At 48.4% G+C, this 24,035-nt stretch overlaps 1 protein-coding gene across 4 annotated transcripts; it reads left to right on the plus strand.

Annotated features, from left to right (window-relative positions):
- The first annotated feature begins 10,180 nt into the window (after nucleotides 1–10,180).
- On the plus strand, nucleotides 10,181–23,060 carry LOC118230737 (AP2-interacting clathrin-endocytosis protein-like). Of its 4 annotated transcripts, none has more exons than XM_035424017.1 (6): nucleotides 10,181–10,392; nucleotides 13,170–13,750; nucleotides 15,822–15,909; nucleotides 16,371–16,510; nucleotides 16,780–18,756; nucleotides 20,675–21,056. In XM_035424017.1, the coding sequence occupies exons 2-6, from the start codon at nucleotides 13,261–13,263 to the stop codon at nucleotides 20,728–20,730; spliced, it is 2,751 nt and encodes a 916-aa protein (XP_035279908.1). In that variant the 5' UTR covers nucleotides 10,181–10,392; nucleotides 13,170–13,260; the 3' UTR covers nucleotides 20,731–21,056. The 4 variants fall into 4 exon arrangements, with proteins under 4 accessions (XP_035279908.1, XP_035279904.1, XP_035279906.1 ...); XM_035424013.1 differs by having other exon boundaries at nucleotides 10,184–10,392; nucleotides 20,914–23,060; XM_035424015.1 differs by having other exon boundaries at nucleotides 10,184–10,392; nucleotides 16,783–18,756; nucleotides 20,914–23,060.
- Nucleotides 23,061–24,035: the final 975 nt, after the last annotated feature.

The following is a 24,035-nucleotide window of genomic DNA, read 5'->3' on the forward strand; positions in this document are numbered from 1 at the left end:
CACATATATCCAACCGCACACACTCACAAAATATACTCACACACAAAAATACACACAGGCACACATACACATACATACATACACACACACACACACACACACACACACCACAAACACCCCAGTAACCCAGGGCTCCATGCAGCATTGTGTGCTGTATGCTCCCAGCACCAGGGTAGACCAGTACTGCACCCTTAGCTTGTAAACTATATTTTGCTGTTTTCCATCCATAAAATTACTTTGGTGCTCTGTAATATGGACCATCAGATTCTGTTTTACTCAAAACTGTGGTGGAGAGCTAAATAAAATCCACTCAGAACCAGACCAGTATTGCTGGAAGGGTATTTATAAGTAGAATGTTATTCCATTTGGCAGCTGTTAGGTCCCCATAGCAACCCGGTGGTGAGCTGTTAATGGGACCGAAGTCTGTCTATCCCAGTACAGATGTTTTGCTCCATGCAGTACGTATGGTGTGCTCTGTAGTCCCAGCACACGGGCACTCCAGTACAACACCCCAACCTGGAGATGTTTTTCATCATGATTATCAGTTCAGCAGTTCAGCTTGCTGTTATTGCTTTTTAACCGTCTGTTGAAATTATTTTTTAAATGGCGCCAATTACTGCATGTAATAACTGATTTAAAGAGAAGTTACAAGGCTGATACAAAACCGATTTGCGAAGCTTTGGTACAAGTTTTCAAACACGACCTTATTTTTTTTGCTTTTCATTACCAAGCTTGTTCCTTATACTAACGGCATCCTAGAAAGGAACACTGGTGGGCACAATGCACAGTAAAATGTTTAAAAATCTCAGCATTGTAAGGGCCAGGCATCACGTCATAATGTGCTTTGAATATTCAGTGTATATGTATACTGTATTTTTTTTTCTGGTTCTCGATTGCAAATACAAATCCAGAAAACATTTTTAATCTCAAGTTGCATTGGTATGAGATAAGAATTACAAGATAAAACTACTAATCTGTCCAAATGAAAAAACACCAGTGGCTCCAGGTGCAATTTAATGGCGCCATCAGCTCCAGGTACCATTTAATGACCTGGGCTAAGTGCTAAAATAAAGTATGAGGTCCATTTGGAGCCCGCTGGGACTAACAGCCCTTGAGATTTATTTCCGAGAGTGATGAATGAAATGGACTGGGCAGGAGAGTGGCCACTCTGAGCCGCTGTCAGACTGCGGTCACATCCGAAGGCGAGGACGAGGTCTGCGGTGCACTTCATATTACAGCTGCTCTCCGCCGACCTGTGACCTTGCCACTGATTTCCAGGTATTTTCTCGACCCTCCACCCTGCCAGCATCTGTAAATAACTCCCTCACTCTGAGCACGAGAACTCACCCAGTACTGAACACGAGAACTCCCCAGTACTGAGCATGAGAACTCACCCAGAACTCATTATTGACAAAAGTTCTAAGCCAGAGGCTGTGTGTGTAGAGTTTGAGGATAATGCTCAATGTAATAATTTTATATTGTTATGGACAATTGCAATGTCTTCTGGCACTATATTAAAGTGCTAAAATTGAGTAGTGGTTATTTGCTCTTCACAGTTGTGCTTTTTAAATTAGACATGTTTAACTGGCTTCAAGCACTAGGGAGAGCTTTGAAATCGTGGCCTGAGGAGGCATCTCATATATCGATGTAATGATAAACAAAGAGGCAGATGATAACTGACCTATAACTGTGGTATGTCAGGACTGTAGATCATTTTCATTTACACAATTAACCTTAACAGACTACATTTATTTCAACAGCCCGTGTCCCTGTACCTCATTCTGTTTTTATAATTCAAGAAGGTTTATTTAAGTTATCTTCTGTCAGTAATTTCTCTCTCTTCAAGTAATCACTGCTGAAACATTATCACCTTCCATTCTGTAAATAGGTACCCACAACCCCCCCCCCACCCCCCCCCTCAGGGACTGAATTAATGAAACACCCAGTTACACTGTCGCTGATGTCAACTGGACACAACAGGGGCTGACATCCACTGTGTCTGATGAGGAGTGTGTCATCACGGCCCAACTGTGAAAGTCCCCACTGGCAACAAACAATAAGGGTGAACCCACATAAATAGACTAACCAGAATGTGTCTGTAAGCAACAGTCACTGGTGATCAATATCTGGGTGGCCCGTGTAAACATCACATGTAATAAACACATTTTTGGCTACTTTTTATCCATTGTTTTCCCCGTGATTTCCCCATCGGTAATACACGGTCACATTCATAAGCCTGTCCTATTACCATAACCTTTTCTATCAACTCAGGAGAAAAGCTTTTGTGGGTTTTTTTGTGTATTTTCACCATGCAAGTGTGTAGTCATTAGGAGTGTGGTCAATTTGCCAGAGTACTTGATCAACCAGAGGTGTCACTATTGTGAACTGAGGAAACCCTTCCAACTGAAATCCACCCTCTCTGTGGCCATCCTCTCCCTATTTCCAATCATGTAGTCTACCACCCACAGCAGTTCAGGGAATACATCCATTTTGTGTAAAATGAAAACCTGCTTTACCTTAAATCCTTTCCCTCTCTCACAAGGGGGAAGACTCCATGTTCCATTGTCAGATATGGCTGGCAGTACACTTCTGTCTCGATAGCTTATCCTGCTGATAGCGTATCCAGATGGTGACCTGTGGAATTAATGTAGGAGGCCAAGCCTGCATCCAGTTCATAAATAAAAATCAGTGCTTTCAGCCGAGGCCCGGAGGAGATGGAGATCGTATAATGGTTCTCGCGCAGGGCTGATAAGGCTCTTTCCCCTGAGAGCCGGCCCCTGATATACAGAGTTAGCTAACGCTAAAATAGGAAAGTCAAGGTCCGGGTCCGCGTCAGGAGAGATGCGGCCCCCTCATAATCTCGAACTCGTGGCTTCGAAAGACAAACCGCAGCAATAATGCGAGCGCCGACGCTTCGCTCGGTCACGAACGCGCGCGGCTGGGTCACCACCTAAAGGAAATTGAGCTACTCTGTCTCTTCATCAGTTCAGCAGGGGGAAAAAATCCTTTGTGAGCATAGCACGTACCGTAATGAAAGAATGCCCTGTGGTCTTATTGGACGCTGTGTGTTCTTATTGGACACTGTGTGTATGATTTTCACCCGCAGATGAAAAGGAAGGGAGGTCGAATCCTCGCCTTATTGAGTGCTGGATGAGGTGCCGACAATACAGAAACACTGAAAACTCGTGTTAAGTGACCGTGCCCTTCCTTGGCCATCGTACGCTGTCCGTCAAAGCCACCGTTCTCCTTGACATAGGCCTAACCGTGATGCTGCCCACCTGAGACTACAGCCATATGCCCTCCTGAAAGGAAAATCGTTTCCCATCATGCATTATTCAACGCACGGCTGTTGATAATGATTTAGTGTGTTTTCCCCTTTTTAAATATGTAATGATGGCAGACATGCAGTACACTGTGTGAGTACTGTGTCGTTGCGTTCGTGGATCTGCATTAACGTCAGGATCTTAAGGATTTATGATAATGCGTGTGAATGTTATCGTACGCATGCCCTGCACTCTGAATTCCCACAGCTGGCGTGAAAGAACACGTGTGTAGACGTTGTCAGGGAAATCGTCAGGGAAACCAAGCCCAGGTGGCTGCTCCAGGGTTTCTTAGTGAGACACCACAAATGCTTATGAGCATACAAACGCTTACTGATATTGAAACTTCACCATGCGGTATCAGACCGCGCATTGGATGTGTAACCTATTTGCTGCTCAGTAAACAACAGAGGAAGCCAAAAAAAAAAAGAAATTGTAACTCTGTTCAGTTCTGTCAATTGGCACACTTCATTACTGCGTGCGTGTGTGTGTGTGTGTGTGTGTGTGTGTTTGTTTGTTTGTGTGTGTGTGTGTGTGTGTGTCCGCGCCCACATGCTCGCATGTGATTGCTTTATCAGTGCTGAGTGAGCAGTCATTTGGGTCCATATTGCCGCAAGACGCCTGATCTCTTGGTACATTTTGGCGTGTTGCACAGGAGTCACTGGACCGTGAATGTCATTTTCCTTCTGAAAGCCCTGACATTCTCCAGCTCTTGAGAACGTGTGGGAAGCAAGCAAGACGAGGTGGGTGCAATTCACAGAGACAGACGACCGCGGCAGTGCACCTAAATCACAGATAGCTGCCATCCTGCTTCTGATCACTCAGTGTTTTATTCGCTGCCTCCGTCGCACCCTTTGGAGAAGATTTGTGAGCGCATCTGCGCCGGTGCGCCACGGTGTTTCTCAGACTTCGTGAGCTTGTGCGGCAGACCTTCACACGTCCCACGGGGGAAACTGCAAAAAATAAAAGTCTCTCGCCAGGGGAAACTTGCCTAAGAGGATTATCTTCTTTTTAGCTGCATCAACTGAATAAAGAGAATGTGAAAATGTTCATATGAAAATCTGTCTTGTAAATGTTGTGTATTTCATTATCAACATGTGTCCTCTACACGTTCTCACAAATGTAACATATAATTGGTAACGGTACAACAAAATCGTTATTAATTAGATAACCTTGTTTTACTTTGGGTCTCTGACCTCAGTACATGGGGAAACGTTTTAGGATATGTAAAATCTTTAAACATAAGGAGTATGTTTCAAAGTGGAATTCTGAATTGAACACTGCATTGCAGTCACTAGGGAATTCTGTGCTAGAAAAGACCATGAAGAAGGGTTAAAAGTGGCTGTTACATGTCCTCAGGAAACACTGGTGCCAGGAGGTGGGATCTCAGAAATCAAATAGCCTTTGTCAAAGGCTGTGGGGCACTTAATCATTGCATGAACTGAGGCATTCTGGGAGAATATCATTCTTCCTTCATGACCCTGGTTCACTTTCCCCAGTGCCTGAACACCTACCCTAGTCGGACACTGCCCAGATCATTATTTCCATTGACTTTACATCTATCTAGGTCATCCTGTTGATTGATTCGACAATGCCTGTTTTTTCTTTTTGCTGAGTGGGCAGGGGCGACTTCAAATGAACCTCGGTGTCATCCATTATGTGCACAAGGAATACAGAACAGTGCCCCGCTGGTGAATTCGGGCCTGCCTGACGGGGCGGGAGCTGGGTGTGGGTGTGACAGTTTGGTGAGTCACACGTGGTCGCCGGGTGGGCAGCCCGGCGATGCAACTGTGACACGGGTCTGATCTCATCCCACCCCCCACTGTCACAGTGAGAGCTGAGGGGGAGGGAGGGAGGGGTGGGAGAAGGAGAGAAGAGGGGACAAAGAGACAGAATGCGAGAGAGAGAGAGAGAGAGGGAGGGGACAGAGACAGAAGGGGAGAGAGAGGGGGGGAGAAGGAGGGAGGGAGAGAGACAGAGCAAGAGAGGGGAAGGACGGAGAGAGGGAGGGAGGGAGGGAGGGAGGGAGAGAGAGATCTGAGTTTAACTACCATGGCAGTTAAATATCAGTTAGAACTAAAAGAACTGTACAGTATGTTCCCCCTTCTCCTTCCTGCTCAGCAAGTGGCTAATGTACTACAGCATAATGCTCTCGGGGTGAAGACCAGAGTGAGGACATCAAATGCGCAGGACGTGAATGAAAGAACGTAGTGAGAAAAAAACCGAAAAATTAACCATGCGACAGCAGGTTTTAAAGTTTATCTGGGAAACCTGATATAGTCCTGATTTAGTCACGACCAAAATGAATTGGTACACCAAGCAGGTGATATTGCTGTAACTCTAGAGCTGTTAACTCCCAATGCAGAGTGAGTAAGTGTGAAACCACCGATAAATAAAAATAACTATATGAACTATTTGTTTATTGGTTAAATAATCCTTGAACACAACAACCATTTTTAAAAATATAGCTGCCAGCAAAATTTAAATGATACTGCTATGACCCATGACTGGCATTATTTTTCCTTTGTTCGAGTCCTATGTTCGTTCCCAGATGGGTGATAAGGATTTTTTTTTTTGGGACCCTGGTCTGGGGGGAGCCCCACACTTTCACTCTCCCTCCCTGGGGCCCAGGGGGACTGTCGCCCCATTAATTAGGGCTACCATACAGATGGATTCTTCTCGTAGATCACATGACCACCACCGCCCCCCCTCCTCCAATCATGTCAGGCCCAACTCCCCCCCCCACAGCATCCTTGATCGATTTCACCCGGGGCCAAAAGCTCACGGTCTTCTGCACTCTGAAGGGAGCCGGACGCCGGCGTAACGTTAACAACCCTTATCAGCCCCGGCGCGTTTAATTCGCTGGCCTCAGCAGCTGACCCGTTTGAAAGAGTAACGAGGGGCAGTGGCAGCGCGGGGGTAATCAGGACGGGTAATGGAGTGGCTCTGTTTCCCTTCCCCGGGCCTGACGCTTCGCGGCGGGGTAGAAATCACTTGGGCGGCGACGCGGGGACGACGCAGGCCTCAGGCTGAGTAAATCTCGCCCGAGATTGGAGCCTGGGTCGTCCCTACCGCTCAGCGGACGCGAGACGGGCTGCTTGTGACCAAAGGGTTTCTGGGTCTTTGATTTTTCTTTAAACTGCAGGCACTCTGGGGTCTCAGCTCGCCGAAAGGGCATCATCTCAACATATGGCCTGATTAAGTATGGCGGCTCGCAGATCTGGTTACAGACCAGAGGCACAAAGAGGCGCAGGCACGCTTATCAGATTTGTTATTGAATTATGCGATAGCATAGGATGGCGAAACGGCCATCTGTGCTACTGAGCGCATAGAGGGAACTTCCCATTTAGCGTGTGTCTAACGTCTGTATGTTTTGAGTGGTGTGTGTGTGTGTGTGTGTATGTGTGTGAGACATGTTTTGAATGGTGTGTGAGAGAGAGAGAGAGAGAGAGAGAGACACCCTTTAATGGGTAAGGACTCCTGTGTGTCCATACTAAGTGCATTAATGCAAAGTGTTGATGTCAGAAAAAGACTTACAACATTTTGTGAATTGTGTGTGTAACATTTCAAAATTCTGATATAATGAAGGAACCTCATCAATAAACATTATGGGGGAAATGCACATCCCTGCATTGGTTCTAATTTGCTGCATATCCTGTTATTTATGCCACGCGGGGGTGTGGAAGGGACCAAATCCTCGCCAGGGGGGCTGATGGCAGAGAGCATCTCGTTAGCAGATTGTGACGGTTTGTTAAAAAATCCACCAGCGCCAGCCCCCAACAGCACCAGAACACAAACACACACAAACACACACGCACACACACACACACACACACTCACACACACACACACACACACGCGCAGACACACAAACCCACACACACACACACACACAGACCCATATACACACAAACACACACACACACGCACACACACAAACACAAACCTACACACACACACACACACACACACACACCTGCACACACACACACACAGACATACACACACACGCAGACACACGCACATGCACACACACACACACACACAGACCCATATACACACACACACACACACACACACACACGCACACACTGCAGAGGCTGAAAGGCAGTCACTGGAGGGGATCAGACAATGCAGCAGCATGCTGGGGAAGGAAGAGCCGCTCAGTCCCTCTGCCCCTGTGAGGAAACCGTACGCCCGCTGAATTCATGCCTCTGATGCCTCCACGCTGTTTTCTGCGAGTCAATACACCACCCGGAGAATACATCACACAGACAATAACAATACATCACACAGACAATAACAATACATCACACAGACAATACATCACACACGCGCGCAATGCTGCATTCTTATCTGCAGCCCTGAAACTGTCTTCATGTGCTGTTCTGACAGCGTATTTGTGGCCCTGTTTGTGTGTGTGTGTGTGTGTGTGTGTGTCTGTGAGCATGTTTGTGAGCATGTTAATGTGTGTGCACATTCATTTGCTTGTTTGAGTGTGCGTGTGTGCAAGTGGGCACGTTTGTGTGAGCGTGCACGTGTTAGTGCTTGTGTGAGCGTGCATGTATTTGTGTGCGTGTGAGTGTGTGCATGTGTTTACGTGAGCGTGAGCACGTGTGTCTCTTTTAATTGCTGTGTTTTTGAGTGAGTCTGTGGGGGGGGGGGGGTTGGCCTGTGATGTGACGCTGCGGTTTAATCAGAAGAACAGACAGGACGTGCCTCCGCGCTCCGCGGGTCGGTTCTTCCTGTTCGTTGGGAGAGGCTGCTGGGACACGGGAGAGCGCATAGAGCGAGCGTGAACACATCGGCGCCGCGCCGGCCTGCTCGGCTCGGTCACATGCTCTCTTCCCGCTGTCATATTTTTAGCACAGACCGGGCAGCTCTGATTTACCTCCCCCTCCGTCCTGCGCTCCGAACCCGGGTTTTCGCATAGAGGCGTGTGACCAGGAAGTGGAGCCCCGCCCGCGTCTCCGGCCGCGCTGTCGCACTGAGGATGTTTGTGTTCCTCCCAGACGCCAGAAGCGTATTTACGCCGCTGAAGTTTTTTTGTCACAGGACTCCCGCACGCCATCTTCCATCTTAGATCTTAGATCTATATTTCAATGACTGTACTGTAGCGGAGTTTAAAAGATTTTTTTTTTTCATGGAAATATTGAGCATTCTAATCTATTCACTTTTTCATTTTTTTAACACATGCTGTTTCGAGGTGCAATGTGTCCCTGCGTATGCAAGGCTGCTAGCAATGGGTGTGGAGGTGCTAACTTGCCAAGTGAGTTCGATGATTTTTAGAAAATTTGTAGTTGGTTTTAGGCCTTTTTTTTTTTTTTTTTTTTTTTTTTTTTTACTGTGTCAAAGCAAGAGCACCATGCAGAGAGCAGGGAGCAGGGAGTCTCACACCTGTCAATCTTAGCCGTTGCCATGGTGACCAGAGACCGGGACTCAGAGCTGGGGTGTGCTGTGTGTTGACACAGTCCGCAGGGTGTGGATCCAAGCCTGACACGGAGACAGACATTTTAAGACAACTGATATCTACTGCTGTCCCTTTGTTGCCATAGGCAACCTGCCGGGAAATATGGGCTCAATGGGGGGGGGGTGTTCTGGCAACTTATGGTGAAGGGGATGCAAAGGGCCAGATGGGTTCCCCTCATTCACCCCCACACCCCCACACGCACACAGACACAATTGGATTTCATTGTTTAAAGGGCACCTGGGACTGTTCTCTGAATAAAATTATTAATAGCTTGCATTAAAAGAATTATTTGACTTGCGCAGCTGGACCTTGACAGTTATTCCGTGCTTCTGTGGACAGGTCAATACGTGTCAGACAATAAACCCCTGACATAATGGAAAGCTGGACAACAGATCAAACACAAAGCCAATGGCCATCGCAGTGTTGCTTTTTAAATGTTTTTGCCACAGCCAGCCACGTACTTCCCATGGGGTTTCATTTTTCTCACTGCAAAAAAAAGCTTCCAATTAAGATCTAGGATTGGTTTTTCTTTGTCCAAATTCTCAGTCCAAACCTGATCCATTATCCAGCTAAAAGGCAACATTGATCTTGGATCATCACTCTGAGGCACTTTATGAAAACGGGGCCCAGGACTCTGAATTACATCTATCCTGCTTCTGTCTATTATAGCGCTGTCCAAATTTCCTCCAAACTGAATCAGTCCCGCTCGCATTGAGGAATGAACGGTGACTAAATTATGACAGCCTTACTGTGTTGATGTCCAGCCCTGCGCTTACAGGAATAAGGGAATCTCATTATCAGCTCATTGCTGTGCTTGTCATCCTGTCGGTTGGGTCTTATATTTCATACATGTTTTGAGGTAAGCCTCTTTGCAGGCTTGCCTGGGGGATTTATAGAGTGAGCAGTCTCTGCGGTTATATCACTCGTCCACTTCACTTCACTCTGATCAAACTTGTGCCATTTCTTTTTTTTTTCCAAAAAACATATTTACTTTAAGTATATCTATATTTCAATAGCCCACATTTCTAAGAATTGATAGAAAACATTTTTCACAGAAAGTACGGTGATTGCATTAAGTTAAAATCAATGCCTACATTTTGTTTTTCTTTTCAAATTTTTTTCTTTTTTTTTTAAAACTCGGACCATAAATTTTCGCGGAGGCCCTCGGCGATCTCGGCGGATCTCGGCATCGATATTCTCAGAGCCACCACGGCTCTCCTCTTCCAGCACAAACAGGTGAGCTTGGGACCCCGCGCTGTCTTCAATCTCCGCGATGACATCATCGATTCAGCTCGGGGAGTAAGGAGATTCGATGTGGAATAATAATTGGTTGCCATAGCGATGGGGACTTTAAGCAGCTGCTGATTCGCTCCTGCACACACCCCTCTCTCTCTCTCCCTCCCTCCCTCTCGCTCTCACTCTCTCTCTCCCTCTCTGGCTTGCATCCTCCCTCCCCATTTCCCAGTCTTGCAGGCACAAGGTGCAGGCGCCTGGCGTGAGGATTGCGGACCCTTTCCCCGCTCCAGCCCTTCCACGCCGCTCAGCGCACGCAGGGATGGGAGAGAGAGCCGCCGGGAGACAGCAGGGCGCCCACACCAGCAGGTAGGAGCAGGCGGAGGGGGCTTCTCATCCAGCCGCCGAGGAACGGAGAGTCTGTCCTCCGGGTGGAGAGGAGCTGCTTTGTCAGGGTCTCCCTCTCTCCCTCTCTCTCTCTCTCTCACACTCTTCTCTCATTCTCTCTCTTTTCTATCACTCTCTCTCTCTCTCCTCTCGGTCTCTTTCCCTTTCTCTCCCTCTCTCTTCTCTCTCTCTCTCTCTCTCTCTCTCTCTCTATCCCTCTCTTCTCTCCCTCTCCCTCTCTCTCTCTGTCTTTCTCTTTCCCTTTCCCTGTCTGCGCGGCTGCAGCGTGCGCCTGTGAGAGGCGGTTGTGGGCAGCGGCGGAGCGGAGCCGCTTGGTTCAGAGGGAGCCCCCGGGGGGGGGGGGTGTGGGGTGTGTGGGGGGGGTGAGGAGGAGCGCGCGTGCGGCTGATTAATAAGCGTTGAGGTGAACGGCCTCTCCACGGCAACGCCGGATCCACACGCCGGCCGCCTCTATTGTGCGGCCGGCGCGTTGCCCGCGGCCATCGCTTCATTACCCCCCCCCCCCCCCCCCCGGTTCAGACCGCGAGGCGCGGAAACGCCTTCGGCGGAGCGCTGACGGCCGAACGGATCCGCGAAATGTGCCAGCCTCAGCACATACGGGTGACAAATGGGCCGTGCTAACGAAGGAAACGTGTCTTTACGTTCAGTTCAGCCTGCACGTCATTAAAAGCAGAGTGCGCAGGAGAGCGGTGATGTGTTTTTACGCTGATTTTAAGGGTGATGGGGGTGGATGCAAAACATGCTTTTTTTTATTGAGAGCACTTATTAATATGCCTTTAATATTCATCACTTCTCATTACACAAACACGCACACATACGGGGACAAACACACACACACACACACACACACACTCTCAGGCTCATACACACACTCGCACACTCTCTCTCTCGCTCATGCACACACACACACACATGCACACTCTCTCTCTCGCTCATGCACACACACACACACACACTCTCTCTCTCACGCACATGCACACACACACTCTCAGGCTCATACACACACTCGCACACTCTCTCTCTCGCTCATGCACACACACACACACACACGCACACTCTCTCTCTCGCTCATGCACACACACACACACACACACGCGCACGCACACGCACACTCTCTCTCTCGCTCATGCACACGTGCACACGGGCTTCCCTCCCTCCGGCAGCTCGGTTTGATTCTGCAGCAGTATGTCACATGGGAGAAGGGCCGCTTTAGCAGGTGATTACCTGCCTTCCCGGCGCAGCTCTATGGTACTCTGAGAGAGAGAGAGAGCGGTGCAAAGCCAGCGCAGGTTCCTCATAACACACAGTGAGGTAAATGCCACGGTGCGCAAGGGCAGAACGACACAGAGGACACGAAGCCTGGGGAGGATAGTTCGCTATCCGCAGCTCTCTCAGGTCATTGTCTGCTAATCATTTCCTTGCACGACCCAAAATATATTCTTTCCTGTTTTCTGACAGGCAGACTCGTTCAGAATGTTAAGTGTGGAATGAGAAACCTTTCTGAAGGACTCAAACCAGTGAAACTCCTTGAATTGTGACATGAGGACAGTTTAATAAGATAGTGTAGTGAGTTTTTTTTTCCCCCTGAAGGATAGTTGTGTCATTTCCAGCAAACAGTTTCCATAATCTTTCCCATAGCAAGAGCTGTGTGATATCAATAAAATTTATTCTAGTTGGGCATATTGTCACTCTGATGTGGGGTTCTTTATTGTATTCCTGAAGGTAATTAAAAGCCTGTCAGAACAAATCATAGTTGTGTAAGCGCTACGTTGTGATTTTGCATTGTATTCGGAAGGAGGGAAAGAACTCGCTGCATTCAGTCACTCATTCATCCTGCATACTCAGCTGTGATATTAATCCTTTAAGGTGTAAGACCTGAAATATGTGATCAGGATGTTCGTAACTGATATATTCTAATGCTGATATAACTACCACTACTGGTAATTGAAAGCAATGGAGTTCTAGAACACCAATTTAAAAATTTGAAAAAACATTCCAAAAGAAACTCCACTCCTTAAAGGGTTAATCAGTCACGCAGGATTTATTTTTTTCACTAACAGGACTTGTTAGAGCAACACAAATTCTGTGCGTCTCCTCGTTAGCCGAAACGCGTCACGACTCATTCAGAATTATCCATCTACATATCGGAGCGGGCGCTGACCGTCCCTACAGTCGTTCCAGCGACAGGCAAGCTCAGCGTCACGCACAAGAAAATGTGGCACGCGCTCAGGTCTGTTACGGAAAGTTACTGTGTGCTGCGGATGGATTGAACAGAGGCATATGCAAAAAAATATATATTTGAGGCTGGTTGTGTTAAAGAGGCTGGAGACCGGCCGTCCCCTGGGACCCCTGTCCCGCGTGCTCAGGCCGTCCCCTGGGACCCCTGTTCCGCGTGCTGGGTGGATTTTGACAGGAAAGCCGCTGGTTCTGCTCTGAGGGACTCAGTAACAGGGCTGCTGATCTCTGTCTTTCCCCAGTGAGTGCAGAGGGAAGCGATTTACCCTCAACTTTCAACACGATCACCCGCAAGGCATGTAATTACACTGGACTGTTTTTTAGGAACAGGGTGGCCTAGGAACTGTGTATTACTGTGTACCTGTATACTGTTGTGTGTGTGTGTGTGTGTGTCTGTGTGTGTGCATGTGTGTGCCTGTGTGTTTTTGTGCGTGGGTGTGCGTGCGTGTGTCAGCTTCCCTTGACGTAGCAGCAGTGTGTAAAACGCCCTGTTCTTCCCACAGCTCCATCTGAAAGGTTCACCCGCAGGTGCGAGGAGACCCCCCAGGACAGCGCCTCACCAGGACCCCCTGTCAGTCCCGAGCGGAGCAGAAGATGAAGTCCGACGGGTTGGGGGGGCCCGGGCAGACCGCCAACGCGGGGAAACCCGCCTGCAACAAACCTGGGGAGGGCGAGGCGGCCGTGGCCAAGAACGCCAAAGACAAGGCCAAGGCGGCCAAGCCGGGGGAGCGGGGCACGCCGTCCAAGACCAGAACCGTGGTCAGGGACAAGCCGGAGGTCAACGGCGTGGCCAAAGCGGAGGCCCCGGGGCCGCAGCGGGAGAACGGCGGGGCCGGCGGAGTCGCCAACGGAATCCGAGGCTCCCCCACCGCCAAGGACCGGAGGCCCGCCACAGGCACCAGGCCCAAAGCCCAGGCCGCCAACGCGGCCCCGCCCAAACCCGCCAAGCTTCCGAGGAGCAGCTCGGGGAAGGACCCCGCCCCGGGCCCCGAGAGCGTCGGGGCCCACCTCCCCCTCAGCGCCTCCACCTCCGGGAGCGCCTCGCCCGAAAACGGCTCCAGCAGCCCCCGCAGCTCCACCCCAGGTCTGAGGGCCCTGTCCGCTGCACCCCGCCTCCTCCACCCCCATCCCACAATGCACGACCAACACAATACCCAACACAGGTCTCTCAGAAGCCTGCTGCTCAACTCCCCAGCTCTATGCCCATCCCCAAACCCCCCCTCACCCAACACACCCCCAACCTCCACCATCCTGACTCCCCCCATCAATCCATCTCCCCCCATTTCCCCTCCTAACACGTCAGTCTGAATACCCATCACCTCCCACAACCTTCACCAACCTGACTCCCCCATCAATCCATCTCCCCCATGTCCCCTCATTACACGTCAGACTGAAGGAGATCTGTTGTACGGACGAGGCGCAGTTTCTACGTCCACTCCCTGCTTCCTTTTCCATCTGTAAAACTCAACGTGCAGGGAGGAGGAGGAGGAGGAGAAGGAGGAGGAGAGGCCGGGTCTATAAATAGCCGCTGAAAAAAAAAAAAACTGAGAGAAGGAAGTCTGCCTGGACAAAAAAAAAAAAGAAAAACAGAGGAGACGACGAAGGCTGATTATAGTGCAGGAGATACCACTCTCACCCTGGGGTGCCTTCGCTAGCGAGGGGAGCGGAATTAAGCGGGATTATGCCGAGCAGCTGCGCGCGTGAACGTTGTTTAAGAGCCGCCCTCCGCTCTGCGGCTCCCCCGCTTGTTTTCACGCTGTCTGCGATCGAGGCGGCGCTGCCTCCAATAAGAACAAAAACAGCACTGCAGTGTTGAAGGTCAAACCTCGGCACTTCACATCTAGTGAGACGAATTGCCTCGTTCTGGTCCCCCCCCTCCTCACCCCCCACCCCCTCCCCCTCACCCCCCCTCCTCAAATCCCCACACTGCTGTGCAGCGTCACTCGGCTCCCCCCCCTCTAGTTGGCCGCTGCCTCCCCTCCCCTCCTCCCAGCCCGCCTGTGTTAAAAGCTGGCCAGGTGTCGTCAGCGTTGTCATGGTGAAAGACACACCGGTAAGGCCTCTGAAGGGGCCTCCGGGCCCTCCCCTGCACCCCTGCACCCCTGCACCCCTCCACACCCCCCCGCTCCTCCCTCAAACTGCCTCACTGCACCCCCACCGGCTCGGAAATCCGCATTATTACAGAGGCGGTGAGAAAGCCCTTTGTGACTGTCTGTCCCTCTCCCTGCTTCCGTCCATTCTCCCTCTGTCCCACAACCGTCACCTGCATCCGTGTTCATCAGCGCAAGCCGGCCTGTCCATTACCACCATCACGGTTCGCGCGACCAGCCGCTGCCGTTAAACGACAAGTGACTGAGCTGTCGACTGCGTAGATGATCCTGGCATCGCCAGAAAGGGAACTGCCGCTGTCGTTTTTAAATAGCCGGATTGTGTAGCCGCGGCGAATGCGCTCACACTTCCAGAAACAGAGACGCCCAGGCTGATCGGCGGCGGATCACTGTGAATACATCAGCGCGAAAACCCTGCGTGACTCACGTTTCTGTTAACAGCTCTCTCTCTCTCTCTCTCTCTCTCTCTCTCTCTCTCTCTCTCTCTCTCTCTCTCTCTCTCTCTCTCTCTCTCTCTCTCTCTCTCTCTCTCTCTCTCTCTCTCTCTCTCTCTCTCTCTCTCTCTCTCTCTCTCTCTCTCTCTCTCGATGAGTAGTTTTTGCAGCATTCAATTTGGCTGCGTTTGCCATAAAAATTCTGTTTGATCTCAGTGTTCTGCTTTTTACCCACTCTCGACATTAAAGAATAACAATGACTGAGGATCATTTCAACAATTAGCAACATACCAGGCTGAAAGGTTTAAAAAAAATTATGGTTAGAAAGCGGTTTAATTTTAGCAAAGCTAGCTTTCATCAGTCCCACAACTGACACTCAGCTGACAACACCACCGTCTCTGCTCTGTTCCTCCGTGTGCATTGGCTTGGATACCTATTGCTTTGTGTCCCAATAGGCGTTATTTGGTCTGATGGGAATCAAAGCAATACAGCCAGTCCCTATAACGAGAGCAGTGCCAGAATCTAAAAAGAGAGCTGCTTGCCCTGAAGAAGCTTCTCGTTAAAGCCTTGTGTTATGACTGCTGTATGAGTGCTCGTACGTGCTTCATTACAGGACACAGGCAAAAAACAGCAGCCAAGGCACTGACCAGATCCCCTGTGGTCAAAAGTCTTCAGAAGTCTGACCCGTCCAAGACCAACAGGTGAACCCGCGAGTACCCAGCTACCACTCAGAGAATACACTTTACAGGGAGAGTTTTAGAAACAACTCTTTCTCCTGCCCCTCCATAGTGTGTGTTTGAATGTACATAATGAGTAGACTGCTGCCATAGACGGACATTCACCACTGAAGTCTTGAGCTCCAGTTCAGTTCTCTTATGTGGAGAAAAAATATAGAGCATCTTTTTGCAATTTTCCCCCATAGACAACTGTCCAAATATAATGTTTTACCAGCATGGAGTAATACAGTTTTAGTTTTTTACATAACAGGCCGCTCTATTAAAAAAGAAAACATTTTATGCTGTAGGCCCACTGTGTCAAAGCACTTTTTTTCCAATAAAAGAAATCTAATTTAAAAAATGAACAGCAATGATTCAATTTGCAGCCTTATCTCCATTATTCTGTGGATCATTGTTCTTTTTTTGTGTGAATTGTATTTATCAAGCGCCGCGAACAAGATGAACGCGAAAGAAGCCGGCAAGGCCAAGCCTCCCGCCTCAGGCAGGACGGTAACGGGTGCGCCAGGCCCCAGAACGGACCTGAGGGGGAGGAGCACCCCCACCAACGGTCCGGGAGAGAACCACGGTAAGAAACCCCAAATCTGTCACCGCCATATCGGAGTCCACTTCTGTTTGCAGCGGCTCTTATGAGTAAACCTCAGTGGTTACCTGTTTTAAAGCAAACAATAATCATTTTCGTCTGTGAGGCACATAGCCAATGTTTTCATTTAGTGTCATCAACCGCTACCTATAGGTACTTATGTGTCTGCGGTTTCAGGGATGATTTGATTGATTGGCAAGAGTTATGGCAGATTTCTGATGCACTTTCTTGTTTTCTGGGTGTAACGGCACCAGCAGTGAGTGCGAGGAAGCCTGCCTCCCCCAGGAAAGAGGACAGCAAGGGGAGCCCAAAGGCAGCACCCGGGGACAAAACACCCAGCGAAGCTACCAAGAAGAAGGCAGTAAAATCCACACCTGCCTCCGGACCAGAAACCAAGTCCAGTCCCAAGCCAACGAAGCCTGCCTCGGGAACGCCCAGGTCATCCCCTCTCACGGGAGGGAAAAGCACCCTGAAACAGAAAAGTACCCCAGAGTCACATACGGCAAAAGGCTCCCCAAAGTCAGTTGGGCCTGAGAAACAGCCATTGGCTGGACTCAAGAAGCAGGGTTCAAAAACCAAAGAGTCCACCCAGAGAGCCTCAGCCTCCAAAGGCAGAGGTGAGCCTGAGACGGCCGCTCCTGAGCATGCTCATGAGGAGAAGTCAAAGGCCTGGTGTGAGGGACCTGAGCATGCTGGGAAGGTAGGAGAAGCAGCTCCGTCATCCCAGAGCGCATCGCTGCCTGGCCCTGATAAGAATGGAGGAAATGGCCCAGCCCAGGAAGAGAAGCCACATCCTGCTCCCGAACTGCTGGGTGATACTCAGCCCTCTGTATCCAGTCCAGCACCAGCACAAACTAACAGGCTTACCGAGAGGCCGGCCCACATGGAGTCCTCCAGGCCCACAGAGGGCGCTGCTGGGAAGCAGACATCGGGCAGCGTAATCCCACCCAGGCTCTGTACCAGTCACAGGCTAGGATCCCCAAACTCGCCCAAGGACACGTACCCACTGGAGACCACGGGTAGCCAGGAGGGGTCTGAAACACCACTGGAGGACTCCTGGAGTGCTCCCCACCCACAGGGCAGCCCTGAGTCAGAGACGGGCAGCGCCGCCACCACCTCTTCTGACGACATCAAGCCCCGCTCGGAGGACTACGACGCGGGTGGCTCGCAGGACGACGACGGCTCCAATGACAGGGGCGTCTCCAAGTGCGGCACGGTGCTGTGCCACGATTTCCTGGGCCGCAGCAGCAGCGACACCAGCACCCCCGAGGAGCTGAAGATGTACGACGCCGGGCTCCGGGCGGAGCTGAGGCTGAGGGCCCGCGACATGGCCGACCCCTTTCACGGCCACTCCACCAGCGAGGAGGAGGTGACCTGCCGCAGGCCCCGCTCCTGGCTGCACCGCGAGGAAGACCCCGTGGAAGAGGACGCCGGCGAAGAGGAGAACACCGTCACCGTCAAGAACGTCCCGAACCACCAGCTCTTCTCCTCTGACGAGGAGGAGGAAGAGGATGAGACAGAGGATGAGAGGTCGGAGGTGGAGATCCCAGACGAGGCCCCACCCCCTCCGGCTGACCCCTCCCCCCACCAGTTCCACGGAATTGTCAACCTGGCATTTGAGGACATCGGTGAGCAGGACAATGACCTGCAGGGCTATAAGTCAGCCTCAAACTTCCGTCGCTCTGTTCTGCTCTCTGTTGATGAGTGTGAGGAACTAGGATGTGAGGAAGGGGGGACACAGACTCCCCCACAGCAAACCGAGGACCCTCTCGCGCCCAGTGATGTCTCTGACAGAGCCCCCAGAAACCCAGCGGCACCCCAGCACGACTCCTTCCCCTCCCAGGGAAAGCAAGACCCATTGGCTAACATCCTCAACAAGAGCACTGCGTCCAGGGAGGCCAAGGATGTTTACACGGAAAGATGCAATGAGGACCACACTCCAATCCTGACGGAAGTCCAGCAGTCTGCGCAGGAGGCCGGAAAGCACAGTGAGCTGGGCGGGGTTACATCCTCTAAACAAACCCTGGACCCCAACACTAGTGACCTACGACCTCAGGAGAGGCCCAGCCACTTGGACCTCCAGCACACCGAGCAATACCCCGAAGGTGGGCCCCTGAGAAACGTCCCGGTCGACCCCACGGACGAGCGGAAAAAGGACTTTCACCTGGACTTGCATGGGCACCAGCTGACAGGGGGCTGCCCCAGTGCACACACTGCACCTTCCTCTGCAGGTAATGTATAATTTTACAGTAGGACCCTAAACCGGGCCGTGTTAGTAATACTCCTCAACACACTATATCCTCAGCATGATCCCAGGTCTAGGCCTCCCTGGCCAGCCACTCCATATCAGAGACCTCTCTAGTCATGACCTTGAGATAATATTTTCACGCCTCTCTTAAAATAGGCTACAATCAATAGTTAATTTATTGTCTGTTTATATGCTGCCCAAAATCGTAAAAGAATGATCTGAAATGTGTGGGTCATGATGTGGCAGCCATTTTTGATTGCTGTGCTATGTATATTTTACTGAAGACAGAAACGTAGCTCTAACATCCATTTAATTTAGGGTTGTTGGTAAAAATGCAAAGAGAATAAATCATCTTCTTTGTTTTTAGGCATACAGAGTTCTTGATAATTCAGTTTACAAGGAAAGGGTAAATGCAATGCTTATTTCTGTTTACTTGTATATTGTGAAATTAATCTGTGTGTTACACAAAAAAAGGCCAGGGAAACTTCCTGACAAGGTTGTATGTTAACCTTACCAAATGCACTTTGATGTAGATACATTATTTTCCTTTTGTTAGTACCATGACATGTCTGCACTTCCATCGACTGGAACACAACAGAGAATTGAATCCGTTTTATTTGTCATATCGCTAAAGAAAATGTTTATTCAGGTGACAAAATTCCTGTGACATTGCCAACCAGTTCAGTGCAATATGCATATGTACAATGGTGTACGACAGCACTATATACCAAATAGAACTTATTGGTTTACTAAAACTGATCATTTGATAGTGTGCGTACCACTCACCAACAGCTGTCATTAAGATACCTTTGCTTGTGAGGCTGGTGTATGTTTATGTGCGTGTATGTGTGCAGCCCCTGATCAGTTTCTGAGTCATCTGTCTGACTTGCTTAGTCTGTGTCCGTTCCTTCGGTCTGCTGAAGTGGACCTATTGCATGCTATCTTAGCATTTGCATTGTATTTTGAGTCCCCAGTAATATTCTATGTGCTGGCCAAAACAGTTTATCGCGTGCGTGCTGTTCATTATTTTATTAATAATTTTCTTTATGTCATTTTTGCAAGAAAGCAGCAATTGTAGTGACCATCTCTGAATTTAGCAGACATAGCTGTGTATGCTTTTTCCGGTTAAGTTTCTGTTATTTTTTATTCATTTATTTTTTGCTTTTAATATTCTTTTCTAGCACTTAGAGCTTCCTGTATTTAATGTATTTCAGGTATACCTTCCATGGTTCTGTTATGTCTCTCTTTTAGTCAAGCTAATATGATACAGTTATATATCGCTGCATAACTGCAGTTTATAAGTAACCAAGTCCTGCATCTGCTTACAATGTACATTATGCTATCCAACCCTTTACCAGCATGAGTCTCAGCCTCTTTTCTTCAATCAAAGAAAAAATAGTTGTAAAAAAAAATGATATGTATGCAAAACCAATATGTTTAACTGCTCTAAGAGAATTGATGTTTAAGCAATCTACTCTGTACTCCACCTGTGCTATGGATATACTAAAACTGCAACTCAGTTTTATGTCAGGGCATGTTTTAAAACGAGATACAAAAAAAAAAATGCTTAGGGACTTTTATTTATAAATGCCTTTTTAAGCAACAGTTACGATGCTGTCTCATAAACATATCAGTGCCTGTGCATAACTGTATCATGGTTTGCTATGAAGAAATCAAAGCATTTGATGAAAGAGACACGTTCAGAAAAGCACCTCTGTGATCACTACCTTTAGGGCAGCTGTCCACTCTCTTATGTTGCAAGATTCAGGTGCGCGCTTGCTAAAAAGCTCCATGCTTCAAGTTTTTGTAAGCAGAAGCTATGCATTTTGGGAAATTGTGTTTTTTTCCCCCCATTTCGACTAAGAAGGATTCTTAGACAAAGTCTGCTTAATTCTTTATAGCTCAACAAAAGAGGGAACAAAGATATGCTGTACAAACCACGACGGCGCACAAATAACGTTTGGCACTACACATCAAAATCAACATGCAAGGGAACGCAGTTGCACTAAGGGTGACAATCTAACAGTGGGAATCATAGCAAAATGGCCGCTGCATCTGAAAAGTTGTCTATGTATGGTGTATATTTAAAGAAATGGAATTTTACCGAGATCTGGATTTGAATCATTTTGACATTGTGCAGTATTGTTTCCAGGGGACTGTGATGACTGTGACAGATCGGATCAAACCTGCACACATGACCGCCGCCCTTCCACCGCCCTCTCTCCCATTTATGAGACGGACAAGGGTGAGCACCCGGAGCGCAGCTCGGACGCGGACAGGTGCGTTCTGGGGCGACAGGAGCAGCCGCAGGAGGAAAAGGAGGCGGAGGCGGAGGTGGAGGCGGACGACAGCGAGGACGAGGACAGCCAGTTCGTCGAGCGAGACTGGACCCTGCTCCGGCAGCTGCTCTCGGACCAGGAGTCCAGCCTGGGCGTCACGAACTGCGTCCCCGAGGATCTCAACCTGGCCCAGTACCTCATCAAGCAGACGCTGGCTCTGTCCCGCGACTACTTTCAGGCGGACGGCGACTCGTCCCTGGAGAAGGAGACGTTCAAAAGGTGGGCGGAGCTAATCTCCCCACTGGACGACTCCGGCGCCAGCATCACCGTCACCAGCTACTCCCCGGAGGACGCCGCTTCGCCCCAGGGCGAGTGGACCATCGTGGAACTGGAAACGCATCACTGACTGACTGACTGACGATGGGCGGGGTCTCCAGGCGCGGCCTTCGCTCTAAAACTCTTCCGATTCGCTGCCAGATCTTCTTTCTCAAACTACCTAGCTAGGTGTGACTTTACCTACGGCACGCTACTACAAGGAACATTTTTGAAGGATTGTGGATTTAAAACTGTTTTGGCATGTGAATATTTTTGTATGTTTTACCCGTTTACTTGATGTGGCTGCTTTTGACTTTATTAGAACAAAACAGGTCTTTTTTTCTCCCCCCTCTCCTCTCTCTGTGACGATGCTTTGACAAAGGTGTTGCAGCAGAAAATAGAAAAGAAAAAAAAAAACCATGTTGCTTGAGCTGTTAGTTTGCGTTCATTGTTCAGTTTATGAGGAAATAAAAATGTGTGGTTCTACAAGACAAACTCCAGAATAAATGCTTCCGACGCTGTGATCTGTAGCTCTTGGAGGTCAGTGAAGCTGACACAATGAGGCCACGCTTTGAGGCACTGGGGTAGGCGGGGATGAAGATTTGTTGTACATTATTACAGACTTTGCGACTCCAGCTCGCTCTCTTTGCCCCACAGCCTCATATAAATGATGCAGTTTCTTTAGTCCATAAATTCATTACGGTGCTCAAGTGGATCCTGCATTGAACCTCAGCCCCGTGCTAGAAGTGTGGTAGCAGTATTATGTGTATCAGGAAGCACATAATCAGATTTTTGCAAATAGGTGCGCAATTTTGAGTTGGATGACTTAACATTTGGCAGACCTCACCTCACACAGTTAACAATTGTTAAATATATACCCAGATACATAGAAAAACTGGCAGCATGTGTCAAAATAAAATGATCGTTCAACCTGAATATAACCCAACATACAGGGATTGGCATCACAAAGTGAGTTATAAACACTCATTTTCCACACCGGTCTGTTTGATGCCACAGTCTACCTTAGCGAGACAGAATCACGTGTTTGCATGTAGGAGAAATGTAGTGTTACAAGCACAAATTATGAATGTAGGTAGGTAACTAAGCTGCAGTTAAACCTATAAAATGGCTAATTGTGTAACTGCATCTTGGTTGATACGTATGGAAATTCTGCAACTAGATAGTAGTAGGAGCTGCGAAGCTAACGTCTAGACTTGCTGTGATTTATATTTTTTATTTTTGTTGCACGTTAAAGCATATTAGCCGTTGTTGAATAATTTTAGAATGTAATTAATATGACTCGACTGAAGAATGTAGTTGGCTCAGTAACATGCCTGATTTTGGATAACTAATGTTACTTTTCACTGATCTCATTGACGGCATGATGGTTACATAGCAAAATAGCAACAGTAACAGATCATTTGTAATTTAGTCCATCTGTTTAGCTAGCAACAAAACACGAGTTATAGAAATTGCAAATAACATTTAAATAGCCAGAGTTGAATAAAACACATGATCCATGCTATACTCCAACCACCAGCTAGCTGTGTCAAAAGTGGTTTTCAGCATCAACTTTCTCATCACATTAGAGAAAATATTCCAGGACAAGGTCATTTAAATCACACTTATGTACTCCAATAAAATGGCAAAATGTGCTCTGTTTTTCAAATAAAGAACAACCTATTCATACATATTCACCCAGTCATTGTTGTAATTAATGCATTTATGAATGATTTTATGTGAACTGAACTCAGGTTGGCTGCACCTCAAATCTAAATATTAAGGCAATTGCATATGTGCATACATCTTAATGCTCTTTGTAGTTATACCTTTGTTGCATTTCAGGTGCACAAAGTTTGATGTGAGAAATATTATTTATGATCTCTAATCTTGCATCAGTCCATAACTGTGCCTCTGCTTCAGGTGTGTGACATCATGTAGCCCCTAACATTGGGTTATCCAGTAGTAATGATGTCCCAGATGTCTCTCTCATCTCTCTCCAAGGACTACTCTACAGATAACAAGAAAGGCAGCTAATATCCCCAACAATCACCACAACACAGGTTGAATGCGGGCCGATAACTTAACATTTCAACTGTGTGGAATTCACTCGTTCGGTTTTTGAGATTCAGAGAACGAAAAAAATTAATTCATGTTTAAGCAAGATAGCCACAGGCCAGTTAACTACATGGCGCTGATGCACAAATAGCCTTTTAGCGGACAAATAGCGGACTTTTCCCGTCCGTTTTTTTTTTTGTTTTTTTTTTTTTTTTTTTTTAAAAAACCTTAAAATTCCGTGGTTACTGTCACAGTCTGGGCGTTATCTTCTGACACTACTGCTGCTGTCATCAAAAAACGAAAATAAATTTTCTCAGTGAGCAAAAACCCTTGCCACAAAAGCTAGTTGTATACCTATAGGCTACAGTTTGAACCTCAGCTATGCAGTTAGCTGACTATGTCCAGGGGTCTTCCATGCTTTGAAAACCGGCTTCACGCATGCAGGTTTGAGTCGGCCAGATTTCCTCTGGTCACTGCATATGAGCCGCCATGGCAAATTAATAAATGTCTGGCTCTTCCCAACAGCCTGTTCAATCAGGAACAGGAAGTCCAGCCACAGGAAATGCAGCATTTAATAATACGATCAAAGCATCGTGGAAAATTGCTGCAA

This window comes from Anguilla anguilla, chromosome 6 (genome assembly GCF_013347855.1).
Source record: "Anguilla anguilla isolate fAngAng1 chromosome 6, fAngAng1.pri, whole genome shotgun sequence".
NCBI lineage: Eukaryota > Metazoa > Chordata > Actinopteri > Anguilliformes > Anguillidae > Anguilla > Anguilla anguilla.

Coding starts and splice junctions, on each gene's coding strand:
- LOC118230737 (XM_035424013.1), top strand. CDS start 13,261: ATGAAGTCCGACGGGTTGGGGGGGCCCGGGCAGACCGCCAACGCGGGG. Junction 13,751..15,821: donor CCCCCGCAGCTCCACCCCAG/GTCTGAGGGCCC, acceptor GCTTCATTACAG/GACACAGGCAAAAAACAGCA. Junction 15,910..16,370: donor GACCCGTCCAAGACCAACAG/GTGAACCCGCGA, acceptor GTATTTATCAAG/CGCCGCGAACAAGATGAACG.